General features: G+C 45.8%; 2 protein-coding genes across 10 annotated transcripts in view; both read right to left on the reverse strand.

The window, feature by feature from the left end:
* Positions 1-1,057: 1,057 nt before the first annotated feature.
* PRDM14 (PR/SET domain 14) lies at positions 1,058-8,623 on the reverse strand. Its single transcript, XM_074859189.1, is given in 8 exon segments — positions 1,058-1,285; positions 3,341-3,442; positions 5,273-5,475; positions 6,984-7,254; positions 7,438-7,602; positions 7,605-7,652; positions 7,655-7,736; positions 8,004-8,623. Coding segments are annotated over 8 exon segments (1,719 nt in total).
* An 8,277-nt stretch (positions 8,624-16,900) lies between these two features.
* NCOA2 (nuclear receptor coactivator 2) overlaps positions 16,901-26,686 on the reverse strand; it is a 198,013-nt gene continuing 188,227 nt past the window's right edge. For all 9 annotated transcript variants that reach the window (XR_012630727.1, XM_074882685.1, XM_074882714.1 and 6 more), the window contains 2 exons: positions 24,982-25,071; positions 16,901-20,700 (listed from right to left, as the gene is read on the reverse strand). Coding sequence is in view for 8 of the 9 variants with exons in the window: in XM_074882685.1 (XP_074738786.1) it covers positions 20,689-20,700; positions 24,982-25,071 (102 nt within the window). In the remaining variant the exon portion in view is untranslated. The remainder of the gene's footprint in view (positions 20,701-24,981; positions 25,072-26,686) is intronic.

Consider the following 26,686-nt stretch of genomic DNA (forward strand, 5'->3'; position numbering starts at 1 on the left):
GAACTAGTATATGGTTCATTTTTAAAAGCATTCAGGAGTGACATTACAGCAGCCATCCTACAATAGAGCCAGCAGGAAGAAGCAGAGGAGTCCAGCTTTCATGTCAGGACTCGCCGCAAAGGCCTGGCTGGCCAGGACTCCCAGTAGTGGCAAATTTCTAGACAAGAGATGGTTACAGGACAGAAGAGCCCAGTGGTGGGATCATGTCTACTCCTGGCCTGTGCTGAGCCCACAGTGCAATGCCTCTACGAGGCCACTTGACTTTTAGCAACCCACCTAAGAGCTCACTGGTGCTTGGGAATACCTTCACATTTGGTCCTCTAAACTGTGAGAAGGCAGAGCCATCCTCCAATATCTCTGCTAGCTGGCACAAGAGGCCTGCAGCTATCTTGTCTCACCCTGCCCCTCTCCTGCTGGGCTGACCGGTGTCCAGTATCCTCTGGAAGTCAGTGTCAGTGTCCTGGTGCTCCCTGAGTCCCAGCATCTGAATGAAGGAATTAAATGCCCCTATGCTGGTCCAGCAGTCAGTATCTCTGAGGGAGTTCACATTTAAAGAGAACATCATTAAAAGACTTGCACCTTAAGAGGAAGTAGACCCCATACCCGGTCATGCACCCAAACAAAACAGGTTATTTCAGCTTTGGGAAATGCACTTGATAAAATGTCCCTCACACAAGCTTTGATACGGACTGCACTAGGCAGCGCTTTAGAGGCACAGACACACTCCTCACAGTGATGTTCATGCACAAAAGGTTCATGGGAGGTCAAATTCCCTCCTGCCTGTGTTTCCCTTTTGTGGAAATTAAGAGTATGGGAGGAGAGAAAGAAAGTTGGGGTAGCGCATATTGGACTTCACCCCAGTGTGACATCAGGGTACCCAGGTGAGATAAAATCCTGTCCCCTGCACTCAGAAATATGCCAGAGACTGGACATACCCAAAGAGTCACTGTGAGGGTAAGTGTCACCTCCTGCGGCATGCACATAACCATGCACAAACACATGCACATAGACTGTCACAGACGTGCGCTAGTCCACAACACGTCTGCACGGCTCTTGACTAATGAGCGGCGTGAATCTTCATGTGGAAGTGGTAATCCATCTGCTCTGGGAAGTGCTGGCCACACACCGAGCAAGTGCAGCCCTTCTCCTTGTTGTGCGTGCGCCGCACGTGGCTGTCATGGGCTGCGTGAGAGGCGAAGGTTTTGCCGCAGTGCTTGCACTTGAAGGGCTTCTCCCCCGAGTGCTGGCGGATGTGAGTGCGCAGGATGCTGGATGCCGTAAATGCCTGAAAGGGCAGGGATCGGAAAGGGGGGAGAAGAGAGTTTGAAGTACTCTGTTTTCACATATATAATTGCCCAGTTTTCTGCTAACCCAGACCCTGTCAGAAGCACTGTACCCTGGAAATAAGTCCTCAGATAGCTCACATCCTCAGACAATTGGAGAAAAACCAAAAACTCCCAGCAACGAGGAACCAGAAGCCAACAGCTAACACTATACAGATGTGGCTGAGTCCATGGAGTTAGATGAAGCTCAGAAAAAGATTTCTGACCAGAGACACCAGTAAATATCTTCTACATGTCAAAGGATGAGAAGTCAATACTGTCCTAATTAACTTTGCAGCTCCTTTATGTTTGGGAAACATAATGCACGTTTTCCTTTCAAAGTTAAACCCTTTCATGTTTACATACACTGGCTTGGCATTCAGCTGCCAGAATTCATCCATGCAATTCAGCATCCTTCTTTTGGGTTTCATTTTCCCCACTCCATCATACTCTGCTCTTCCTTCAGCCAAACCTTCCAGCTCATTGCCCCCACCACATACACACTTGAGCAGCAAAGTGTGCACAGTCACACTCTGTCCCCCTTGTAAAGGCTTCTCCTTTCACTTGGGGAGAAAACCGTCTCACCAAGACTTCAGCAGGAATGTTGCAAATTTGCCCATGTTTTCCCCATTTTTTCTTTTCCCAAGAGACACTTTCAGGCCCTTCACAATTTGCAGATGACACAAAATAAATCCTCTTTAGTACCATTATGTTGCTGAAGCATCACAAGTTTTCACAGCAAAGAGCAATACATCTCAAATACCTTTTCACTAGGAACCTTAGAGCACAAACAGATCTGAGATTCCTACAGAAAAGTCCCTGGAGGTGTGTATCAAGAGGGCCAAAATGGTGATCTTGGCCTAAAACTTTTCCTTTAATCTCACGATGTCACCAAGATAGTGAGCAAAGGGGCAGGGAAAGCAAAGCTGCCCTGGAGCACAGCCACCATTAGACGTAGAAGAGGTAAAGAGGAAGCATGACTGTGTAGGAGGAGCAGATGAGGATGATTTAAAACTGCCCCTGATTTCCCAGACGCAGAAATGATGGCTATGTCCCAGGATAGCTGCATCCTGCAGCCTGACGACTAATGGTTTAATATGATCTAATCTGTAACAGTCCTACCAGAACGGCTGGGGGCTGGTCAAGGGTCCCACACACCCTAGAGATCTGTTGATAGAGTAACCTGTGAAGCTCTGCCACCTCTTTCTGTGATCAGAAGACTGAAGGAATGACGTTTCATCCTAAACTCTGTCTACAAGTGTTCAGGATGTCTGGGAGAAAAAAAAATATAATAGCCAAAAGGAGTTTCTTCTAAGGTTTTTTACTACAGGACGCTCCAGCTCTGTGTTAGTCCAGCCAGTCATAAACAAAACCTCTCTCTCTCCAAAATCAGGAGCACCTTAACAGATGCTGACAGTGTTTCTGCATTGCATGGACACTCCACAGCACCTGGAGCCCTACAGATATATTCATCCACCAGCAGCCTGTACATCCACCCTCCGTCTGCTGGGAGAGCTGTCACTGCTCTCCCAAAGAGAACTCACCTGAAAAAACCCTGCTGTTAAGGGTAGTAACAGCTGAGCACATTTTGACCAGTGCTGTATTGGCCTATTTACGTTCTTTTTCAAATTAAACCTCCACGCCCAGTTGCACATCAATGGCCCTATTACTTCAAGGTAAACACACACAAAGTCATACCATGCAGGTTCTGCTTATGGGCGAAATCTGTTCATCGCACTCCAGAAGCAGTGTCAGTAATACAAAAAATTACCTATCTGATGAAAAAGGGGAATATTGGATCTAGCTGCATTGGATGGTATTTGAAATACTCAAGGTTTCCTAGACTTATTCCCACAGCAGCTCTCTGAGCTGGGCTGAAACACAAATTCCACATCAGATGGAGACAGTAAAATTGAAAAAAAGAAAATGGAGCAGGGAAAGAGCCACCCCCCGAGGTGCAGTGTGATGCTGAGCACAGAAGAGGACAGACGGGGGTACAGGACAGGGCTTTGCCTTACCTTGTTGCAGTAGACACACTTGTAGGGGCGCTCCCCAGAGTGAACCCTCATGTGTTTGTTCAGGCTGGAGGACTGAGAAAAGCTCTTCCCACACTCTGAGCACTGGGAAAAAACAAGAAAGGGATAAAGTTAAAAGGAAGCACACAACAGCATAGCTAAAAAGGAAAATTAGGTATGTCGTGTGCATGTGTTTTCCTATATATATTTATGTATATGCATATATTTATCTATATACATATATTTATGTATTTATGTATATACAAATACAGTTGTAATTTTAGCAGTAAAAATCTGAAATACAGTCAGAATTTTAATCTGGTTTCAAGAACAATTTTTTTTTAAAAAGAAGGAAAATCATGTAAAATTTCAAAGCCATTAAAATTATGATTAAGTGGTTAAAGGTGTGGTTAAAATTGTTTAATTAAAAATCATCCGTCTTCAGAACATGAACATGTTCTGAATATTGAGTTCTAGTAATAAAAATCTGAAAATTTATGTAAAATCACAATTTTCTTCAAAATGTAAATCAAGCTCCATTTGCTATTTTTAATTTTTGCTCGGAAAAAAAATCTTAAGGAGACATCTTAAAATAATAACTATTTTTCAGAAATGTGAGTCAGTCACAGCACTTAAGACTACAGCTTGATCTGTCAGAAGTGCCTCTCCTTCCGAGTGAAACAAGCAGCACTTCATTCCTCTGACCAAAGGAGCTGCCACCTTCATGGTGTGGCAGCGTGCACTCTGTGGCTAGCAGCAACGGGACAAAACCCAATTCACAGGGGGCTGAAGTCACTCAAGAGACTTGCACTGATTCAGTGCAATTTTGTATGACCCCCAAAATAATTTTTCCCCTCAATAATTTAAAAGAAAGTATCTTTCATGTGTTCAAAAACTGAAGAAAAGGAAAGGAAAGGAAAGGAAAGGAAAGGAAAGGAAAGGAAAGGAAAGGAAAGGAAAGGAAAGGAAAGGAAAGGAAAGGAAAGGAAAGGAAAGGAAAGGAAAGGAAAGGAAAGGAAAGGAAAGGAAAGGAAAGGAAAGGAAAGGAAAGGAAAGGAAAGGAAAGGAAAGGAAAGGAAAGGAAAGGAAAGGAAAGGAAAGGAAAGGAAAGGAAAGGAAAGGAAAGGAAAGGAAAGGAAAAACATGATTTTTAATATCCATATTAGAATATTTTTCATCTGTACTAAACGAATACAATATTCTAAACGTTGTAATATTGCTAATTTGGTTATAAAAGCTTTTCCTGAAAAATCCACGTTATTGCAGGATGATCTATAAAATGGGTATTTGGAAAATTTTCAGGATTGATTTAACTGTGCGATTTCAAACACTGGAACTTGCCCTTCCCAAGCCTTTAGGAAAAGTCTGATTTTCCACTCCCAGTGCTCCTAGAGAAAACTAATGCTACAGAGAGGTATTTGGTGGAGATGAGGAAAGCACCTCAGAAAAGATTTGCTTCCATCAGTTGAAAATCTACTCCACATTGAATGTAAAGCTTTTAACTCCCGTTTCGTCCAACGGACACAGATGTCTGTCAGTTCTCAAGACTGATGTGGGGGAGAGACATGAGACATCAACTCTCCTGATCCTGAGCAAGTGGACCCCCTTCAAACACAATTTAGCCCCACGCTGTGTAAGAAAACTAGCAAAACCCACATGCCAACACCCAAAAAACCCAGGAGAAATACAGTTTCTTTTTGAAAACTATCACCGAGACTGTGGAGTTAATTTTCCCAATATTAATTAAATTTCTTCGACTAAGCTCTGCTGCACAAAACACACTCTTCCTGTACAGGCAGAGCGGTCCCACCAGGAAGCTGCCGGGGAAACTGGAGGAGGGGGAACAACATCAGCATCTTCTTACCTCGGCCAAAAAGACTTCTTAAGTCTTTAGCCCCCCCCCGAAGAGTCAGAGAGACCAAGGAGCAGGCTCACCTTGTGAGGTCTGTGCTTTTCGTGAACGTGGAGAACATGGATCCTCAGCCTGTCTCTTTTTTCAAAAGATCGGCTGCAAAGGTGACAAGGAAATTTACGGTCCCCCTGGTCCACGCAGCGAGTGTACTTGAGGTGCTTGTCCCGGTAGTACTTGTAGGCAAACACCTTGCCGCAGCGCTCACACTTAAAGCTGTCCCCGGCTTCTGTACGGCAGAAGGGAAAGTGCCACCTCTCCGTTACACCACAGCAAAAGGGGCTCATTTCAAATCTGCTTCCTTGTCAGAGCTGGAACCCAATCGGGAATTTTAAGTCACGGGGGGGTGACAATGGTAAATGGATTCTGGCAATATAATTAACAAAATACACGTCGGATCTCTTAAAGGTTCGCTCCGCTCCACTTGCCTTTCTAACGGAGGGAAACAAACTGGAGTCCACAGCCTGATAAAATCATGGGGTTTAGCTACTGACTTCAGCAAAGGCAGGATTTCATCCTTGTATCTCCATTAACAGCGAGCAAATGCGAAAAACAAACGCAGAGTCCCACATGGAAGCGTCTCCCCACCCGGAAACATAGGCAGTTATTTATTATCAAGATTATCGTCAACTTTACCACCCATCCCAAAAAGAGAAATTAATTTGCACGTCTTTTCTATCATTTTTAAAATACTAACGAACAAAACCACGTTTATTTGGTTTTCTTTTGTATTTCGAACTGTTTGTAACAGCTGAATTTAGGAACAACACAGGATATTTTTCAAACGTTTACACATCCTTTTCTGCCTTTAATAAAAGTAGCTTTGGCTTAAGCCTTAAAGTGAAATGAACAATTTACCAGCTGTCTGAACCAGGCACCTTAAGACAACAGCTACAAAAATTTCCATGCCAATTTGCTTCTCCCCCTCACTGTTGCATCCAGGCACCCACCCCTCACCCGCTCCAGCTTTCCCTGAGTTAGCATAAATTTGTTTTCTCCATACATAAGTTTTGCTTAGAAGATTACGTCATACTTTCTGCACATTATAAGCAGAACTAGTCCCGGAGTAAGCGTATTTGGCATTTCTTCCGCCAGCAGTATCAGCATTATCGGGTCGCAACGACTTCAGCCTGCCCCATTTACTGAGAGTGATAATTGCCTGAAAAATGTTATCAAGTCAGGTATGTGCACTCGCAGGATAAAACAGGACCCAACAAAAAAGCCAGGAATGCCCCCCCAAAAGTCCCTCTCCTCCCGGAACGGGACCCTCCCCTCGAACAACGGCGCTGCGGAGTTAAGCTCGGCCCAGCACCACCAGACGTCTTACAGCCCCAGACGAACAGTTTGAACTCTCCGAGGAAAGGCGAGCCAGGAGCAAGCTGCGGGGCAGAAAGGGATGCCCCCCGCTCCCAGGTGGCAGCAGCCCGCGGGGCTACCCCCGGCCTCCCCGGGGCTGAGGGGACGCTGCTGCTTTGGGGTGCCGGAGGCTGCAAGGGAAGGGAAGGGCGAGCAGACCCGTGGGACTACTCCGCCACCCCAGAGCACCCCCGCGGCAGGGCCGGTCACCCCGCCACGGGCTCACCGTAAGGGCTGGGAAGCGTTCAAAGTACGGCACAGCTGGAAAAAAAAGTGATGCCCGAGCTCCTTTACCTCCCTCCACGCGAACCTAGTCCCGGCCAGGCGCAGGTCCGTGGGAACAAGGGGCAGTGCCCCTCGAGGGGTGGCTGGCAGGCTCACCTTCGGGGTGCTGCGGGGGTCCCTGCCCCTCCGGCACGCTTTTCAGGCTGATGGGGATGCCCAGGAACTGCACGTAGCAATCGCCGTACCACACCAGCAGCTCCTGCTTCGGCAAGATTTCCTTGCAGCTCTCGTAGAAGATTTGCCCCTGGCACTGGATAGCCGCCAGATTCTGCTCCTCGGGGAACCTGGCACAGTTCACCAGGGACATCCAGTTGCCAGAGCTGCCCTTCCCGTCTATGAAGTGGCTCAGGCGCCCGTATTCGAAGATCTGGCGAGCAGGGAGGGCCGGATCAGGGCTGACCGACCCTTCCCGCACCCGTCCCGCTCGCACCAACCCCACCACCCGCACTGGGCCGACCCCCTCTTGCAGGCTACGGGAGAGGGGCGGCCGAAAGCCTCGCCCCGGCCCCGTTTAAGGGGCGCAGGGGGAGCCCGGCGGTGCCTCCGCTACCTCCCACATCAGCGAGTTGTCGTCGTAAATCTTGATCTCGCTGGTGTTGACCACTTTGCCTTCGAAAGGGCCGAAGCGGACTCCTTTGGGAATGGGGTCCGTGCAGAAGACTCCGAGCTGAGACACGTCCCCGTACGCCACCTGCAGCACCGTGAGCCCTGCGGGGGGACAGGGCGGGCTGAGCGCGGCTCGGCTGCGGCTGGGCGCGGCGGGGGGAGCAGGCAGCGCCGGGCCCCTACCTTCGGGCAGCTGCAGCGAGTCCCTGTCGAGCAGCGGGGCGGAGGAGGAGTCCGCAGCACCTGCAGAAGAGGGACCCCCGTCTTCAGCCCGGCGCCGACCGTGCGGGTGCTGCAGGGCAGGGGAGCGGGTCCCGCCGACCCCGGCCGCAGGCCGAACCGCCCCCCGGCTTTGCCCCGGTGTGGGCTCGTAACGCAAGAAAACCGCGGGGAAGGGAAGCCCGACGTGCCCCCGGCGATGCCCCGTGAGCCCTGGCTGCCTCCGCGCCGCCTGCGCCCCTTTGGGGACCGTCCCCGAACGCCACCGCACACCCGGCCGCAAGGAGCGACCTTCCGTCCGGTGCCGCCCGGTGCCACTCCTGCCGCCGCCGTCGGCAGCCCCCCGCGCCCGCGTCGGAGACCCCCTTACCTGGGCTGGTGGGGGGCACCCGGAGCCCCGAGATGGCGTGGAGGCTCCCGGGCGGCTGGCTGCTCTGGAACGCCCCGTACAGCACCGCGTTGAGCTCCTCCTCGGTGAAGTGGTACCTGTAGCTCTGTCCCGCCGCCCCGCCGCCCCCCGGGCTGTGGTCAGCCCTGCGCGGGGGGTCGGGGCAGGGCGCCGGGGGCGAGCCCGGGGCCCCCGCCCCGCGGGGGGAGCCCTCCCTCGGGGGAAAGGGGTCCGGCGGCTTGGCGTAGAGGGGCAGGGGGAGCCCAGGGAAGGGCTCTGCGGGCAGTGGGGGCGGCTGGCTCTGGAAAGCGGGGACGCTGTTGAAGCTGAAGGGGGTCAGAGGCGGGGAGGCGGGGACCAGCCCGTCCAGGGGTTTCAGGGGCTGGAAGAAGTCGGGGACCGTCTCGAAGTACTGGGCGGGAGGGAGGAAAGAGGGGTAGTAGGCAGCGAGTCTGGCGGGGCTCATCCCGAGCGCGTCTCCGCCGTTCCCGGGGACCGACTCGCCGGCCAGGGAGAGAGCCATGTCGGGCCGGGCCCAGAAGGGAGGGAGGTGCTGGGGAGGGCAGGGCAGCCCCCCGGCTGCTGCGGGGCGGGAAGGATGGAGGCGCGGGAGCCGCCGCTCGCTGCCCTCCGGCGCCGTCGGGGCTAGCGGGCCGGCCGCCGGCCCCCCGCGGCTATATGGGCCCGGGGAGGGGAGGGAGGGAGGGAGGGAGGGAGGGGGCGAGGGAGGGCAGGCAGCCGAGGGTGACCCGCCCCGGGGGTCGCGCATCCCTGGGGGAGGGCGGGGATCTGCCCCGACAGGCGCCTCTACCCCAGGGCGGAGCTGCGGCTACTCCCGGAGCGGCCGGGCCGCCCCTCTCCACGTGGAGGTCGGAGAGGGCGGTGGGATTCCCCCCCCCCCCCCCCGCCCCCTCCTCCCCCAGCTTGCGGGACCCACCTCCCCTGCCGCCGGCTCTGCCCCCCACCTCCCCAGGCCCCAGCCGCTCTGGGCTCTGCCTCTCCCCGAGCTGCTGCGGGGTGCGGGAGCCGTGCTCCCCTCGGGTGAGCGCCTTGCCGGCGGGCCTCCGAGCTCCGCAGCGGGACCCACAGCCCTCACACAGTGCCTGAGGGTTGAGGTGTGGGGTTTGGATATGGAAAAAGCCTCCCCAACCCCGGTGACCTGCGCACACGGCAGCACGCTCTCAGCCACTGTCGGTTTCACGGGCATTGCGGAGCTGATGTTGTTTTAGCTTGGGGCTGGCAGTTGGGTGCTTGGCAGGACACTGGGCTCCTGCTGACGTTTCCCAGACGCCATGACCAGGCCTCCTGTGCCAGGACCTGCCCAGAACGGGACCAGGGGAAGACATCTGGCCATTGCCCCCTGCAGAGGTGCCGGTTGATCCCCTTCTGCAGGGTTTCATCCTGGTTTTTTTGTGGGGTTTATCCTCCTAATCTCTCTTTCCTCCCATGTGGCTACGTGCTGCAATTGCTATAAAAAGGGGACCTGGAAGGGGCTGCAGGATCCCAGGAGTGCACCCTGCCATTGCAGCATGTCATCCCTTCTGGTGCAGGGAGATGGAGAAATCTTTAGTCCAGGGCAAAATTCCATGCAGGATGGGTTACTGCAGGGCCCCCCCTTGGGTAGCTCATTCCCTGCCAGTGTCCAGCCTGGGTGACACTGCACATGCAGGCATGGCAGGAAGGGACAGGCTGGGCTGTGCTGCACTGCAGAGAGCTTGGGGAGCATGGCAGCATAGGGCTTCCCAGGGCACAGCATAGCACCAGCCAAACTGCACAGACACAGCTGGAGTGGGGGACAAACACAGCCAGGTCTGACTCCCAGAGGTTTAGATGCCATTTGAATGGTTATGGTGTACTATAAAAATTAAGTAACATAGCTCCATGTGATCTGTAAAACACTGCCTTCATCCCAAAGAAGGGATATATCCGGAATCACCTGAAGAAGCCTCAGGCAGAGAGACTGTGGCTCCGGAGCAGTTGCTGACTGCACTTGACCAGAGGTGAAGCCATCCTTCCAGTCCTTATTACTTATCTAGCCTGAGCAAAGTGCTCTGAAATAGAGTTTGAGAAAGAATCACCGAGTACCCCAGGGGAATGAGGGTGTTCAGAGCATAGGACCTCAGGCACTGTAATTCCTCTCTACCAAAAGCTTCAATTTGGACCTTCCCCTTTTTTCACTCAGGACATAAACAATAAGACAGAAAACACGAGCACCCAGCACTACAGAGGGAGACCCAGAACTGATCATGCTCTCCCAGCTCCCCAAACCCCTTCCATAGTCAGCCCAGCACAGCTTTGTGCCCAACCTTGAGTTTGAACACTTCTGTACTTTGCATTAAATGTATTGGGCTAATTCTCCTACCTTCAACCTCATTCTCCATCCCAACCTCTGTTTGCAAGACAAAAGTACTGAATACACCAGGGACAGCCAATATGCACAGGAGGCTTAGGGAGAAGGTAGGAATGCAGACTTCTGAAACTCACTTGAGAGAGTCCCTTAGCTTAAATAGCCTGATTTTTTGGTAATCTGTCTTTTTTTTTTACTCTCTCTGTGTTGTTCCAAACCTCTGTTATTTGTAAGACAGAACAGAATGCTGTATTGCTTTAGAAAACAGTTTCAGGCAGGCAGTTTAATATGGTTTTATTGATGCAGCATCACTAGCATAAAAGTAGTACCAGCATTAATCAGATTTACAGGAATAAGGCTTTGACTCTGATTGCACAGAAAATTTGAGTTACCCATAGAAATTAAGTGTTGCCAGAAAATCTGGAATTCTTTGGCTAGCCCATGCCCAGGTACCGCAGCACAGGGAAAGGAAAAGGGGCTTTTGAGGGAGACATGCTCACACTGGAGATTCAGGAGACATTAAGATCAACAAACACAATGTGAGATTTTAAAATCCTTGTCATTAGTTAAATTGTAGACATGCCCAGAAATAAAAATATTTATTTTTCTAGAAGCCTGATGATGCAGAGCCCAGGAGAAGACAAGGGCTTGAGGCACTGTTACCACTATATTGCAGATATTATTCGGAGGCTTTGATCCCCTAAGAGGTTAAAGGCATTTACTGCATTAAAAGAGAGATGGGGGGGAGCAGAAGTGCAGCTGTGCAGAGCCCCCTCCAGCAGACAAGCCAGTGCCACGGCCAGCCCTGTCCCCGCGGGCCCCGACTCTCCAGGGCTGCACCTGAAACAAGCTGGGGGTTGGTTTTGCTCACCGTGGCAGGGGGAGCAGCTCTGTAAAAATAAAACCAATTTCGAGGTGCTAGTCTTGATGCGTGTTTTCAGCCCGGCCAGGGAAATAGCTCGCCTATTCTGCCTGTGAAAAAGCAGGGCAAACAGAAACGTTGATTCACTTCAAGGGGCTCCTACACTCGGTTTAGGCAGGTGCCCCTTGGTGCAGAGCATCTCTGCTGCCAGCACTGTAGGGGGGACATCATGTGAAGGGAAAACTCACTCTGAAATTATGGCTATAAAAAGAAAAGCATTAAAAGGAGCCCTGTGGACTCCCTCGCTGCCACACCAGGAGCTGCTGGTATTTAGCACCTCACTCAGTGGCACCTTACAGATGTCCCCCAGGCCAGAGCCAACCCACCCAGAGCACACGGCCATGACCAGCAACATGCCTGTTCCTGCAGCATTTGGCTTTTTGGCTACTGAAGTGCGGCTCAGGTTTTCCTTTGGGATTTTCTTATGATTTTATGGCTTGTTACAAAGTAATCACAAAGTCTGTCAGTCTCCCTCCCCCGCTGAAGGATTTCGGAGGGTCTTCCTTCTCCACAGTGATGTGGGAATGCATATTAAAGACAAGCACCAAGGGACATCCCTGCGGGCTGCTTGCATACCATTCAGTCAGCTAAAAGTGGCCTGACACAGATGTCATCTCCTTGAATGGATTCAGAGTTCTTGATCCAAAAAATTGCATCCCAAGCCCTCCTGTTCTCCTCTCAGTTTGGACACAAGATCTTCATCATCACCGTTACTCCCATCTTCCTTACTCCAGTGTTAAAGCGCTCTGCCTCCTACACCTTCCCAAGCACACAGGTTACACCTACGAGCAGCCTCCTGATCCTCCAAAGATCACAGTGCCACAGTAGACCCGGATGCCCAGCTTCCCACCTGTGGGATCCCGGTGCCCCAGCACTTACACCGACAACCAACTGCGGCATGGACATGCAAATCCCAGTCATGGCACCAGATACTGTTGTGGGAATAACCCAAATTACAATTTAGATCAGGTCAGAGCAGAAGCAGTTTCTTGCAATGGCTATAGGATACGGAGCAGCAAAGCAACCGCCTCTGCTGATATGGACTGTTACAAAAAGGGAAATCAGATATTAAAGTGCTTCAACTTTCTTTTTCCAGTACTAGTTGTATCTTTAGATATAGCAGCATTTTAATGATGTTGTCATTAGCTCAGTGACTTCACTAAAGCAATTCATTGCTCTCATCCCATTCCAAATACATTGAGAATAGACAAATAACTGAAAAATACATGTGCAAGAAAAAGTTGGAGCAAGCCAATCTAAAACTTGGAGCAAACCAATCTTGTCATATAGCTGCAATCCTCCTACCCTTGCTGGAGTGGGCCACTGAGTGGGCACACGAGCAAGGGCAAGAATATCTCTTGTCCTTGTCTCACAAAGCCACTTTGCCTGCAGTTTGCAGGGAGCTGAGTAAACTACCCTGGCCAAGTTAATCGTGGATACTTCCATCCTCCTAAATAGTTGTAGTACAGTTCATGTGAGGTGATGAAGTGAACTGTAGTCTGAAACTGAGGAGGCAGAGACATTTTTGGAGCATTAGGAGAGTCTGCCCACCTCTCCTGCGCTGTCTTCTCAGGAACAACTCCTAGGGAGAAATCCCTGGCGCATTGCAGGAGCCAGAACAACCCCACCACCTGAGCAGCTTGTATGGGGCTGGGGGGTGTCTCAGTGTCAGTTGGTTGACCCCCACCTTCTTCATCCTTAAACATCTCAGTCAGTGGTGGCTGATAGATTAATTTAGAGTGTATTCAGTATGAACTGAAACATTTAAAGCAAAGTTCCTGCCACCTCATTGAATGAGCTTGACTTTTGGCTCTCTGGTGGAAGGAGGGTTTGAATGTTATCTCAGCCCCTTCCCCTGCACAGAGTCCCCTTCACCACTGAGTGCTGCTGCCTTTGGTGCCTAACTTCAGGGTACCTGTGGGGAACACCATGTTGGATGGCATTGAAACTGTCATGTCCCCTGTGCCCAAACTGTTGTTCTTAAAGCCAGAATATTTTAATGATCCCCAGAAGGGTTCTAGCTCCTCAGGGGAGCAGAAAGTAAAAAACCCCATATACCCCATTGGATCAGGGAGTTATCTGAGCATCCTTGGACACATGGACCTCTTGTACCACTGACAATCATACTGTCTGACCCTGGATTGTCCTGCCCAGCCAGCTCTTGTACTCAAGCAGGCTGGTATGCATTTGTCTAATGGCAGCAGCCACAGGAGATTCACATTTCCACTAGATATGTTATTTGCAGAGTTAGATGATTGATCCACCATAATTCACCAATTTCCTCTGTATTACCTGGTTCTACTACTCAGCTTTTATCAGGTTTAAATCTCTGTAAGTTGAGGCTATTCCTTTGCAACTGTGCATCTCCTTTTCTACCCAATTCTTCGCAACTTTGGAAGTTCAAATTGTAGAGTTCAGCCTCAGCCGGATTCTCTCAGTTTCCCTCCTGCTTTATAGCCAACACCATTTATCCATTTAATAGTTGGAAGTGATCTGTTACTTACAGAAGGAGGTCGTGTATATACTCTGGTAAACCTCTCTTTTCATCCTCCACACTGCAAATTTGGATCACTAGGCCTTCAGCCTCAGCTGTTTACAACCCTTACTGTTCTTCTAATATTCTATAAACATCTCTTTTCCAGTCTACCCATTCCAATTAACTCAAGGATTTACTAGCACTGGTCCTGTTTGGGTGCCCCCATAATGCTCTAGAAGTTTGCTTACAAACTTAACACGATGGGCATGTTAGCAAAGGATCTGTCTCCCATACCATAAGGATTATATACATTTAATCTTGGGAATACTCACAACTTGATGAGATCCTGCTGGCTACAAAACTACTAAGGGATGTTAGAAGCAGCTGCCTCCTCTAGCAGCCCCAGACCTGCCAGCTCCTGCCCAGCTGCTGGAGCACAGCCTGGGACCCAGAGCCTTTGCCCAGGTTGGGGGATGCGGCTGCCACTTTCCCTTTTGCAGGTTCGCCCGGTAGCGAAGCTGAGCACAAATTTCAGAGATACACCGACACAGGACACACACACAGAGGACACTGACATAGCCGGGCTTTTCGAGAGGACAGTGTTTGCACACAACGGGCTGGAGCTGCCTTTAGGGGCAGTGGTGCTTCCTCTGATTGTCTGGGTTCCATTTTCACTCTTTCAGGGGAAGGAAAGTCAAGTCAGAGGGAGCCTGTGTCATCTGGATCTTCAGCCAGGGAGTACAAAGCTGAGACCTATCCACAGCAAAGGGATAGGAGAAGAGGTTCAGACACCCCCAAGAAGACTTAATCCCCTCAGAACAATCGATTGCATGTTTTCACGTTTTTCACCTCCAGGGCAACTATCCAGAACCAGAGACTGAAGGGAAGGAGACAAGACACATGAGGCGTCCCTCCCGGTCACAATGTCTAGCATGAGCCCACTGTGCTGGCTAAGGTTGGGGTCATTAGCAGTGGTACCAAAGGAGCTCAGACTGGAACCTGAGACAGGGAAAAGTTAATGGGGCTGGTCACACCACCTGAGCTTTTAATAGCTGAGTGATTTCTCTTGCGCTGAGGGATGTCTCAAGAGTCTGTCCCTATGTGGTACAGACCTCAATGCCCAGCTCTCAAGCACCACCGTTCATACAGGTTCATTCACACCGTAATTCCAACCCAGACCTTTCCCAGCCCACGTCTCCTTTATCAATTTGTGATCATTCTTCCCTCTTTTAGCAGGCTAAAGAGTAGGAACTCTTAGTGAGACTCTGGACTGGCCTATATTAAAAACTGGGATTTAGCAGCCCCTGGACACCGCAGGAGCCTACAAAATGACTCTCGGCTGAAGCCTCAGCAGGGATTTCAGAAGGTCCCATACCTTTCTGAGCAGCACTGGGGGTTCAGCAGGGAGCAGCCCGTGTTCCTCCCAAGCGAAGCAGGACATGTGAATCCCAGTCATGACACCAGATGCTGTCATGAAAATAACCCAAACTGCAATTTAGATCAGGTCAGAGCAGAAGCAGCTTATTGCTATGACCATAGGAGAGGACAGGGAGCAGCAGAGTGACAGCCTCTGCTGATGTGAACCCTGTCCCTGTAGAGTGGGTACACGGTGCACACGCACCTAGAGACGCTGTGCCACAGACAGGATTAAAAGACACAAGTTGTATGTACCTGATACACGCTCAAGGCCACAGAACTGCTCAAGGCTGCTTTGACTTCAGTGCAATTTTGCTTTCTTCAGTAGAACTAATTTATCATGATGGTTTCACCACAATTATTGTTTCAGGGGACAGGGCAAGAGTTCAGTCAAGAGGCCCACTCAGGCTGTACTCAGCATCTCTACTTCCACACTTTGGAGCCCAAGAGGACAAGGCAGAGGGCAGATACCCCCAGCTGCTCTCTTCCCTCACCACAAGCACAGCATGACATGCAGCCCTCTTCCCACACGTGGAGAACCAGGATAAGCAGCAACCTAGAGAATAATTCAAAGCCTCTGGGCATCCCTGTTCCATCCCTGTGAAAAGTCTGCTCTGCAAGGCTCAGCCACGAGAAGGACCTTCAAAAGGCAGTGTCACTTTTTGTCTCTTCTGTCATGATGTCAGGTTAGAAGAACTGGGCTGTATGTTACATGCACTGGTCTCTGTCAACAAAGTCTAATCCAGAAAGTAAAAGGCAGCACTTTTGTAAAATCAGTTACATCAGATGTCATTGTTATCTCATCATATTTAGACTGACGCCAAGAGTTTTAGCTAAAACTGCTGTCAATATTTTTTTATTTAATATTAATAAAATGTAAGGGCAAAATCATGTCAAAGGCAAAGTTCCAATAGGAAACATTTTTCCTCTTACTATACACAGATGTTTTCTCTACTTGCTTCTGAACTCACATGGGGAAGAAACATCCTTCCTTCCTTTCCTTAACGTGGCAGTATTTTCCTCATATCCAAGGATCATGATCATTTTGCTGAAGCCAAGAGAACTGCAGGATAAGCCTTATTGTTTTTGTAGGAATGGCGAAAGGTTAATAATATTTGGAGGTCTTTAAAATAACTTTAGCTTCCAAAAATCTTTAATATAAATAGCTTTTCTCCCTCATCCATTTCCCAGAGAGAACAGCAGATCATTCTGATAAACTAGCACTCTTGTAGCTACTTATTTTTTTTTAAATTGACCAAACATTTCTAACTGTCTTAAATGAACCATGTGGCATAGCAAAGAGAACCAGCTCTTAACTCTACTCAGTCCCACTTCACACCATTTGAGGTCTGCCTCTGCTGAAACTGTCATGAAAGATGCCCATTTTGTTCTGACTGTGATATAAAAAAGTAGTCATAATGAACTGTTTTCACATTAAGCTCTATGATTAACATTTTTAATTAATATAGCACTATAAAGACAAAAGGATTTGAGAGTTACAACTAGTTGGAATATATTAGAGCCTTCAACATAGAAAATCTGCTGTCTTTTTAAAACCTGCTGATTCATCTACCCTCTAGTGCTTTAGTACTACATCTTACACCGTTCTATGAATAAATGAAGACACAACAGAAACACGTTGAAATCTCTAAAGCCATGTAAAACCCGAAGGCATTAAAATTTATTAAATGATGCAATAACAACAGAATTCTTTATTTACAATAGCATTATTTAACATCAAATAAGCAAATAGCATCAGCAAAGCAATATTAACTTGCATAAATGTATTTAAAATTTCTCTGAATATATCTACCTTTGCATAAACTGCTCACACTAGAAATACAAACATCAATGCAGGTGAACAAAGTGATGTTCAGAGTCAACTCCGTTTTGAAAATAAATCACAACCTGAAACACTGTAAGCTTTCTCCTGAAGAACCATAGTTTATATATTGCTTAATTTTACCCTTGTATAATCTTTTCATATACACACATCTCAGATGCAACTTCATGATGAACTGTACAAATAAAACCCACAAATGACATAAAGGGAAAAAATTAAATGACAGTAAATGTTTGAAGAAACGTGTCCATCATCTCTATTGAACAACATAAAGATTAAGTGATGATGCACTTATTCCAAAATTGTACACAATTCACTATACAAATATAATACATCAGACAGCTATGTAGGAATATACAAGACTTAAAAACAGATCTAAGGCATTATGCTAGATTTTAGCATTTTGAGGTTCTTGCACATAGCTTTTACCTGTAGTAAGAAACTTAAAAGATTTTGTTTTAGTCTACAAAGAAACACCAGGGAGAAAATTCTAATTAAAATCAAAGCCACTACAGTAAATTTTCTTTTGTGCAGAGAATGCTTTTGCTCTTAGGCAGCATACTACCATACAAATACTAGAAAACTTTTAAATTCACACCAACAATTAATGGCTTAAGTTGCATTTCAAAACTGATTGTGTATCTTTGGGTTCTGCAAGTGGAGCTGTGCCACCCATTTCATCTGTTAAGCCCATATGAATTCCGCTTTTAAACAAAGATTAAAAAATGTATTGTATAAACTGCAAAAACATTGCTTTTGATTAATACAGGCCCAAAGGGATATTGGTGTGGGACAATATTTTAAAGATTGAGTACAAATTAATTCATTGTAGCAAAACAGCTCACTTCACTTTTTAAACTTACCACATTACATGAACATTTAAACAGGTCGAACGACCATGTATATATGCTTATTTTTCACATTATGCGCCTTTCACATTTAGTAATGTAAGTAGAACACTGATTAATTGTTCTGTTAAACAAAATCCAAGTACTTTCTCCAACAAATTTACTGTATACAGGATGAAAAATACTGATAATGAAGGGAATTGATTTGGCTTTTTGTTTCTATAGTGATCAATATGATCAGAAGATTCCTTCACTCACTTTTCTCTTTCATTAGTTAGAAGGCGACTAAAGTCACGATGAACCTAAACGGAGCCAAAGTGATAGGTACAATCTCCTTTCTGTCAAAACGGCAATGGATGAAGAAGTATCATAATCACTACAGATGATAAGGGTTTGCAGATCTGTCATGAAATGGAACAAATTTAAACTATTTTGTCCACTGTGAAAAAGAATAATCTATCTGCAGAGGTTAAAGAACTGGAAAAGAATGGAATAGAAACAAAATTATTTTAAAACTCATTTACACTTTGTGGTGCATGAAGTTAGTTTCTTCAAATTTATACATTCCCTACATAAATAATTTTTTGTCAGATACATAATGCAAGCTTAACACAAATGTTATTGTAGTAATGAGGCTGTGGAGCTCAGGGCTGACAGCTATTTTGGTTTCCCATCAGCAGGTAAGAGGATGGCTCAGCTGACTAAATATTCTGTTTGAGTTTGGTAACAGAAGGGTGACAGCTGAAAAATGTTGTTTCTCCAGAACGGTGGCACTGCCCTCCTTAGGGACAAGCACAACTGTACATTTCCTGGGCTTCAATTGAAAGCCTTCTACAGAAACAGCCTATTTCAAACCATCTTTATCATATTTTCCTCAGCCTTAATACAGAATAGCTGCTATTTTATTTGAACTCCCACCTGAGAACCGAAACAAATTAAATGGCAACAGAATAAACCTTTCACTCCCAAAAGGCATGGCTGTTGAGATATTATAAAATGCATTGCATTTTACATGACATAAAAAATTTTGCGTTCAGGTTAGAAAGTTTGTGGATTGGGGGTCAGTGGAAAGAAAACGGAGGTCAAAAACATCAATTTCTTAATATTTTGAGTCCTCAGAAACTGATGTCAGTTTAATAAAAGATTATTCCAACCACAGTGGGCAAGAAAAAAAAACCACCCCCTAACAGTGGCCTGCTTAGTAACAGTTAGTTTTTCTAAGATTTGTTACGAAAGGATATAAACATACAAAAATCAAGAATTGGTTCCTACAGTGGCTGCATATAATATAGGTTAGTTAAATGACATTATGAGCAGAATCACAAGGTTTAGAAAATGAGAAGTCTCAAGCCTACAAATTAGGTCTAATCAAGGCATTGTGATCCTTTACAAAACACTTTTCCAGGAGACACACACGGCTAAGAAGATATCTAATTTAATACTGAAGTACCTCATTTGGAATCAACTTCACAACATGTATATCTCACAAAAATTATACAAGTAAAACACTTAAGTTTTCAACTTAAATTATTGCTTGTTTACATATAAACTGGATTTTAGGTACCTTACAAAACATCCTCGTAGTCCACACTGCTTTAAAATAATCAGAAACACACGATAGTGGTGAAGTCTGTAGTGATATCTGCTATAGGTATTACAGGAATTGTTATTTTCCCAGCTAAGGGATGGGAACCAGAAATTATCATGCTTTAAAGCAGGTATCTTGAGCTCTTTGATATTATGGACCAATTCTGCCACTACCATAACCAGTACATGCATTACCATTGAACTTTGCTGTCCAGCATCCAGTAACAGGCCATCCAGATTGCTGGAAACACACCTAGGGAAATAAAGGGGTAACCTGTTTTTTTTTTTTTATTCTATTAGAAAGAAAAGGAAGATGACAGAGGTCAGGAGAGCCAGGTAAAAAAAAATAATCACCATTTGCTGATTGTTAGGAATTTAATTAAATAAGAATGTAACCAACTTGTATTTCTGGATTCATGACTTGCATTATAAACATTATCACAAAACCCAATCGAAACGCCCCTTATAAACAGCCCTCTCACAGGGTAATTTTCACCTGTTTTACAACTTTAACCCCATTCAAAATTGGTCTGTATAGTTTTCTGCATCGGTTCATCTTCTCTGACTTGTTGTCAGTGGAACGTGCTCGTTGGAGGTCTCTATTTGTACCAGACGTTGCTTCTACAACCCTCCTCCACACCTCCTCTTCGCCCCAAAATGCAGGCCTTAGTCTAAAACACCAGTTTTCAGACGGAACTGAATCCTTTGCACCAGACTGAGTAAGCCAGGGAAAACAAAGCAAAAAAAACCCAAGGTCTAGAACTAAACAGAAACAGAACAAGAGCATGGTTGTTTTTCCTTAAATACATACATTTAAATACATTCAATCTGACATGGTTTATGAAAATTGCCTGTCAACATTTACTTTGCAGGAGAGATCTAAGTTGCACTAAGGTGAATGCAGTGAACAGACTGAGCAACTGTCTGTACGCTAGCTTCAGACTGTCAAAGAAGAAGCTGCTCTTCGGCAACGACCGCCCGGCTCCCCTCGGGAAGGCAGGGCTGAGTCCTGTCGGCAGCAGGCAGCCGCCACCGGCGCTGGCAGCTCAGCTGGGTCACGACAAACAGACGCAGCTCTTCAAACCAGTAAGGATTTGGGGCCATAAGCCCAGTCAGCTGAAGAAAGGAGCAACCGAACCACCCTCAGGGTCAGCAATATTTCTGCAAAAAAAGAGAAATTGGAGAAACACAAATTAATTCTTCCTTCTGCGATAGTGAAGATGGATAGGTCAATGAGAGCTGGATGCTGGACTGCAGGATCCACCATACATTGGTGTATTACTTCAAACTTGAAATTTAATTGGAATTTATAAAGCTAGACTATTCTCTGTGTACACTGATACAATTGACCTGCAATGTAATTCCAGTGATAACAGTGGGGGTTTAATTTCACTGCATTCTTAGGTCCAGTTATCATGATTGTTATAAACAAATCAGGATCATCTACCCCTTGTAGACTCCAGCTAAAGGCACAGTAATGTGGTTTTAAGAGAATCCTCATTCTTGGAGTATGTGCAAAATCTCTCTGTGTTATGGCTGCATCACCCTCAAAGGAAACACCTGCCTTCGTCCACCTTCCCCTCCAAGAATCATAACAAAAAAGGGAATAGCGAAGTAAAAAAGTCTTCAGCTACTGATCCCTAGAGATGTTCTTCACACTTACTACCCTTGCAGTGTCTTTACACAAATAGAGTAGAAACTGGTCTCAGCTGAGTTGTATTTTCTTATTCTTATTTCAGTTTCTATTTGAAAGAAACTCAGGATGTGGTTTTCACAGTTGTTTTAAGACTGTCCATTTCAGTGACTGCAATCTGTGCCTCTCGGCCTTCCTCCCCTTGCAAACTCCTGCTCCCATGGGGTGCTGTGGTCAGTCAGGTCAGAGCCAATCCAGCCAAAACCCATTTTTGTTCTCCCCTGGGGTTGCTTTTCACTTGTATCCCGTGGCTCCAGCAGCAGAGCAGCTCTTTGCTCACAGCCTTCTGCTGTGCATGAGGAAGGCCCTGTTTGCTCAGGGATGGCGCTGGCAGTAGGCAGTTTTCTCACCGGCCCATGTGCATGCTAGACTGCCTTCTGGAAGCTGTCTACACCATGCTTTGGACTTTACCATGCTTTCCTCTGCAATCCCACAAGGCCTAGAAATGTATCTTTACTAACAAATAAAGTCAGTGTCAGGAACCATTCTGTGATTCAGGAAAGAAAGGTGCTATGTTTTGGACACCTGCTACTCCCAGCTCAGCTGGTGCAGCTGGAATTCTTTCGGGCAACCAGCCACAAGCACGGTCCAGACGCCAACACAGTGAGTCCTGCTCCTGCTCCTCCTCGCTTTATCACAGGACATACACATCACACTCACATCCCTCATGCCCTGACTAATACGGACAAGCTAAACTTTGGCTCCTCTTCCTAACATGTTGAGAAGCAGTTCAGGGACCCTGTGACAATCCAAACGTGTCCATATTTTCAGAGTGAACATTTAGCAAACAGTATCTCTACAGAGATGTTAAATAAACGCTTCCACCATACCAGTGTCTTGAAAAAAATTCATGCACTACAAAAGATTTTTAAAAATAATTTAGCAGAGATCTGAATCACAGGGTGATAAAATACATAAAAGAGGGAGTAAGACAAAGAAGGCACAAGCATACCTCTAGAAAAACATTCCCCCATCTCTTTTTATATAGATATAACCAAAACAAACAGGACTTTAAAGAAACATGTCAAATTATTATTCCCAGGCTGATGGTGAATGTGGGAAAAATTGCTCAGAATAACTTCCATGGCTGATGTATGCAACTTCAGAGCAGAGCAGTAATCTGAAAACTCCAAAGATCATTGACTATAAGATTCCTGCTACACTGGTATTAAGTTAAACTGGAAGCCCCTCAAAAACCTCAGCTATGAACAGTACTCTTCAGACATCTAATTTTAAATAGGAGCAGGTTCAAAATTTTCTTTTACCATGTGAAATTAGTTAATACAAATTTGTTCCAATAATGGAAAAATAATATATTAAACTGTTCCAGATGCAACTATTTTCAGCTCTACAAATGAAGGGTACTTTGCGCCTTGAAAAATTCTCTGTCCTCTAGTTACTTTAAAAACAGCTTCTCTGTTAAGCATTAGTATCATCCTTGCAAGTCTTGAGCTGTAGAAGTTTTATCCTTAACATGTTAAAACAAAGTGAAATCAGTATTAAGCAAACAGATTAAAACAGTAGATGTAGAGATCTGACATCCATAGCTGTACAGATTTCAGCAATAGCATGTTATTTCCTGGTTATTCAACTCTAAACAGAACCAATCCCTTTAAAGAATACAGTTGTTGAGCTCAGTTTTATGAAACATTGAAAAAAAATATTAAATTTGTCAGAGGAGTTTCTCATTTGTCAAATGAATTTCTCAGCTTTCACATGCTAAAGCCACAACTACCAAGGGATGAAGCACATTAATCCTCAGCATTCTAATTACAGAGCTTGTGCTTTAAAAAGTTACACAGGAATAGTTTATAGCACAGACACATGAAAATAGTAGCTACTTAACCTCTATTACAGTTCAAAGTTCAGTAAAAGGTATTTATAGTGCATATAAACCTTCTACATTTTCCTTGACAGTCAGAGCTACATCAGTAGAATAAAAGTAAAATCACAAAGTGCAGTCCAATGTACCCTTACAAAATAATCCAAGAGGTTTAAGAAGTTGCTTTTCTGCAGGTGAGACAAAACTGCTCTCTATGCACACTGTCCTCCTCATTGTCGTGGCACCGACTCCATTATTTCAACTTTAAACACCACAGGTTCCCCATCCAAAGTCCTGCCACTTGTTTCCTTCCACTTGCATAGTCTTCCCTGACTTCTCTCCACCCTCTCTCACACGTTTCCAAACCTTTTCTGTCACATTCATTCTCTCTTCCTTCTCTAAATATTGCATTTTTTTATTAATCTTCAAAGTGACCATGAGATGGTTGCAGAAAGCCTCCCTCTATGCACAGACCCTCCGCTCTCAGAGACAGCCGCTTGTCTTTTCATATGAAACATGAAGGTATGAAAAGAATAGGCCTCCAGAAAGTTTTAAACACATATGTGTGGAAAAAAAAAAAAAAAAAGAGGGATACAATAAAATACACATATGGTTACTTCTTCCTCAGTACTTTCACATTGTTCATTTTCACTAATCTTGATATATTTGCAGCTAATTTTTTAAAAATTTCCCCTATTATTCAAGTTTATCTTGTCTAACAGTAGAAAACTTGAAATTTTGCCACTGGATTCAGTTTAAAAGGAAAATTTGTTTATTTAATTTCATCTTTCTGATCTCGACACCGCATACAAGGAGATGACAGGAAACAATGATGCGGGGGGTGGGCCCTCCAGCAGGTTACCTGATGACCCCGGTAGGAATAACGGCTTAGATCTGCCTGTGATGATGACAACAAGCGGCTGGGAAAATGGGCAACTTAAAGCCTTTTCCCTCCCATCCTGCTGAGCCGGGGAGGAGCCGGCGGGGTGGGGGCGGCCGCGAGATGGCGCCCCCCCCCTCGCCACGGGCCCGGGTCCCCGGAGGGACGGGCGGGGGGTCCCCGCACCGCTGCCTCGTCCAGGCCGCTTGGCTGCGCTTCTAGGAAGGTCGGCGTCGGACGTTCGGATGGGCCCGCACGGCCGCGAAGCTGGGATCAGCCAGGGGAAAGGCTGAGCTCTGGTTTGAAATCACACCGGGTTCTTGAAACACCGGGTTTCTTGTAGCAAACTTATGTTACGTGAAGATTATCGCCACAAAAAAACCTTCCGCTAAGGGAGGGGCACATAAAACCCACCTCATTTACTTGGCCACTCGCCAAGAACTCCACAATGTCTTTCCTTTAGTACTGTTGCTGCCTGGAATACAAATCGGTTTCGACCTAAGCAAACGCTAATTACCCTGTCAGTTGGAAATTTGTGTGAAAATTAGTTCAGTTCTACCACTCTTCTCAGAAGAAGCACTGTATAGAAAGTAATAATTCATGAGATTTTTGCCCTAAGTATAACGCAATGAGAAGTAGAGAAACACTTAGGCAGGATGAAACATGAAATGGGTTAAGCATGCAGCAGTGCAAATATAAATCACTAGTAGGTCTTCCCCATCATCAGCAAATAGTCATGTAATTGCTCTGTAAAAAGCAAATACAACTATACATAAGTCTGCTGAATGTGACTGTTTGTTAATTCAGTAACATAATGTATTCTGGTAACGTAAATGTATTCTGTATTATTCACTTCAGTAACACTAGTGGGATCTAAACAAGGAACTTAATACAGATGTCACCAAAAGCAGAATTAAAAAAATTAACTGCAAAAAACTTAATTACTATTACCCTGGGTACTTGCAGCTTTGTAAGTAAAAAGACACTGTATTCATTCTAGACCACAATATATTCACAGTTCTGTTGCCTCTGTATGCTATTTCTTACCCGTGTTGCATCTCCGTCCTGCTTTATCATATCCATTCCAGGCAGCTGGTTTGGAAAAAGATTGCCTCCCCTCATAGCAGGATCATTAACCTATTGGTAACAAGATGTTAAGGAGAATGAAATAAAAAATATGTTGGGAAGTGGGCTGGGAATTAAAAAGAAGCATTATAAACCACTATGCCACTTGCATATACCAACATCCACTTCTGAGATGATGCTGCAATTAGGGAAGTGACTATATAGTTGAGCACCCTTCTTGCGCAGCATGTGTTTGACGCATATTATTCTGCTTCACAGTCAACAACAAAGATTTCATTCCTGATACTATGACCCTTGTGTGTATTTTACAAAGCAGGCTCCATAAATTAGGTCAGTGTTATCTGAAGAGGACATGCTTGCTATGAAAGTCCCATAACTACTTTCTTAACCTCAGTAACACACAGCTTTTCTGCTTGCAAATTGCCACACAATTTTTTCAAAGCCTGATAAGATAACATGTAGGCTGAATAATACCGACTACTGACTTAGTTTTAATGACACTTATTTTTCTGCTTCTAAGCAATGGCAGAAAGTTAGCATTAAGTGGGAAAACGTGCACTAGCATGCTTTCCTAACTGGATGGTCTCAACAATTTTCTGAACACAGCCACAGGAAAGTATTGAAACTATGTATTTCTGCACCACCAAAGGGTTTGTCACGTTTAGTTATGTGGAAAGAGGGGCTTGCCAAATTTACAGCATTGCTTTCTTAATCAAAGGATTAATCTCACTGTGGTATAAAATACAAAACACAGCCTTTCAAGGTTCTAAAATATTAGAAAATTCAGCTTTCCTTAGAAGTTTTACAGGGAAAGAAACCTCTTCCTAGGGACCCTTTGTTGACTCGGTTCTCTCTGTTACTTCCCTCAGATTAGATGGATGTGATAACAGTGAAGATACACACCTCCAGATTGTGCTGGAAGGAAAAAGATGTTTCCCGTGTCACCTGCCCTTCAGGAGACTCGTGTTGCCAAGGAGAGGATATTCTGCCACTGCACTGCCTCATGTCAGCTACAGCAACCTGCTGCAGCAAGTGGGGAAGACTGTCTTAAATTTACCGCATCAAAGTCTTCTCATTTCAGGTCCTCCTGACTGTTGTTTCTGTTGCTATTCACCAATTCTGCAAAACGTTGCAAAGCTAAATGCAATCTCACGCAACCACCTAAAGAGGTGGTTTCGAATGCTGACAGAGACAAAACTGCAGTTCAATAGGAACAGTTTTTGGATATGATAAAATATTTTTGTTATAGAAATTTCAACTCTGAAGAAATTGATTAAGTGCTGCAAGCCTGTTAGTGATGATTTCTTCTTAAAACAAATGAGCAGATTTTTAAACCTGAATGTGAAAATTTAAATCAGAAGGGAAGAGAACCACACTATTTTGTTCAGAAAGGAAGAAATTAGACAGCTTTGCAACTTTATCTACATGCATTTGACTAAGCAACAGAATCCATGTTTGAAAAGTGTTTTCTGCTATTGATCAACATTCATCAGAATGCACAGGCACAAATGCCTTTTCTGTTTTTTCAGCAGACAAAGGAAGGAAAAAATAAGTAAAAATACAAAAACTGTATACTGAATCAACAGCAGTTTTGGAACAAAAAGATGACTGCATGATTTTCATCATGGCAGTTAGGACAGGTATGGAAAAGGGAGCTGGTTCAGTC

Source organism: Strix uralensis, chromosome 1 (assembly GCF_047716275.1).
Source record: "Strix uralensis isolate ZFMK-TIS-50842 chromosome 1, bStrUra1, whole genome shotgun sequence".
In the NCBI taxonomy this organism is placed as follows: domain Eukaryota; kingdom Metazoa; phylum Chordata; class Aves; order Strigiformes; family Strigidae; genus Strix; species Strix uralensis.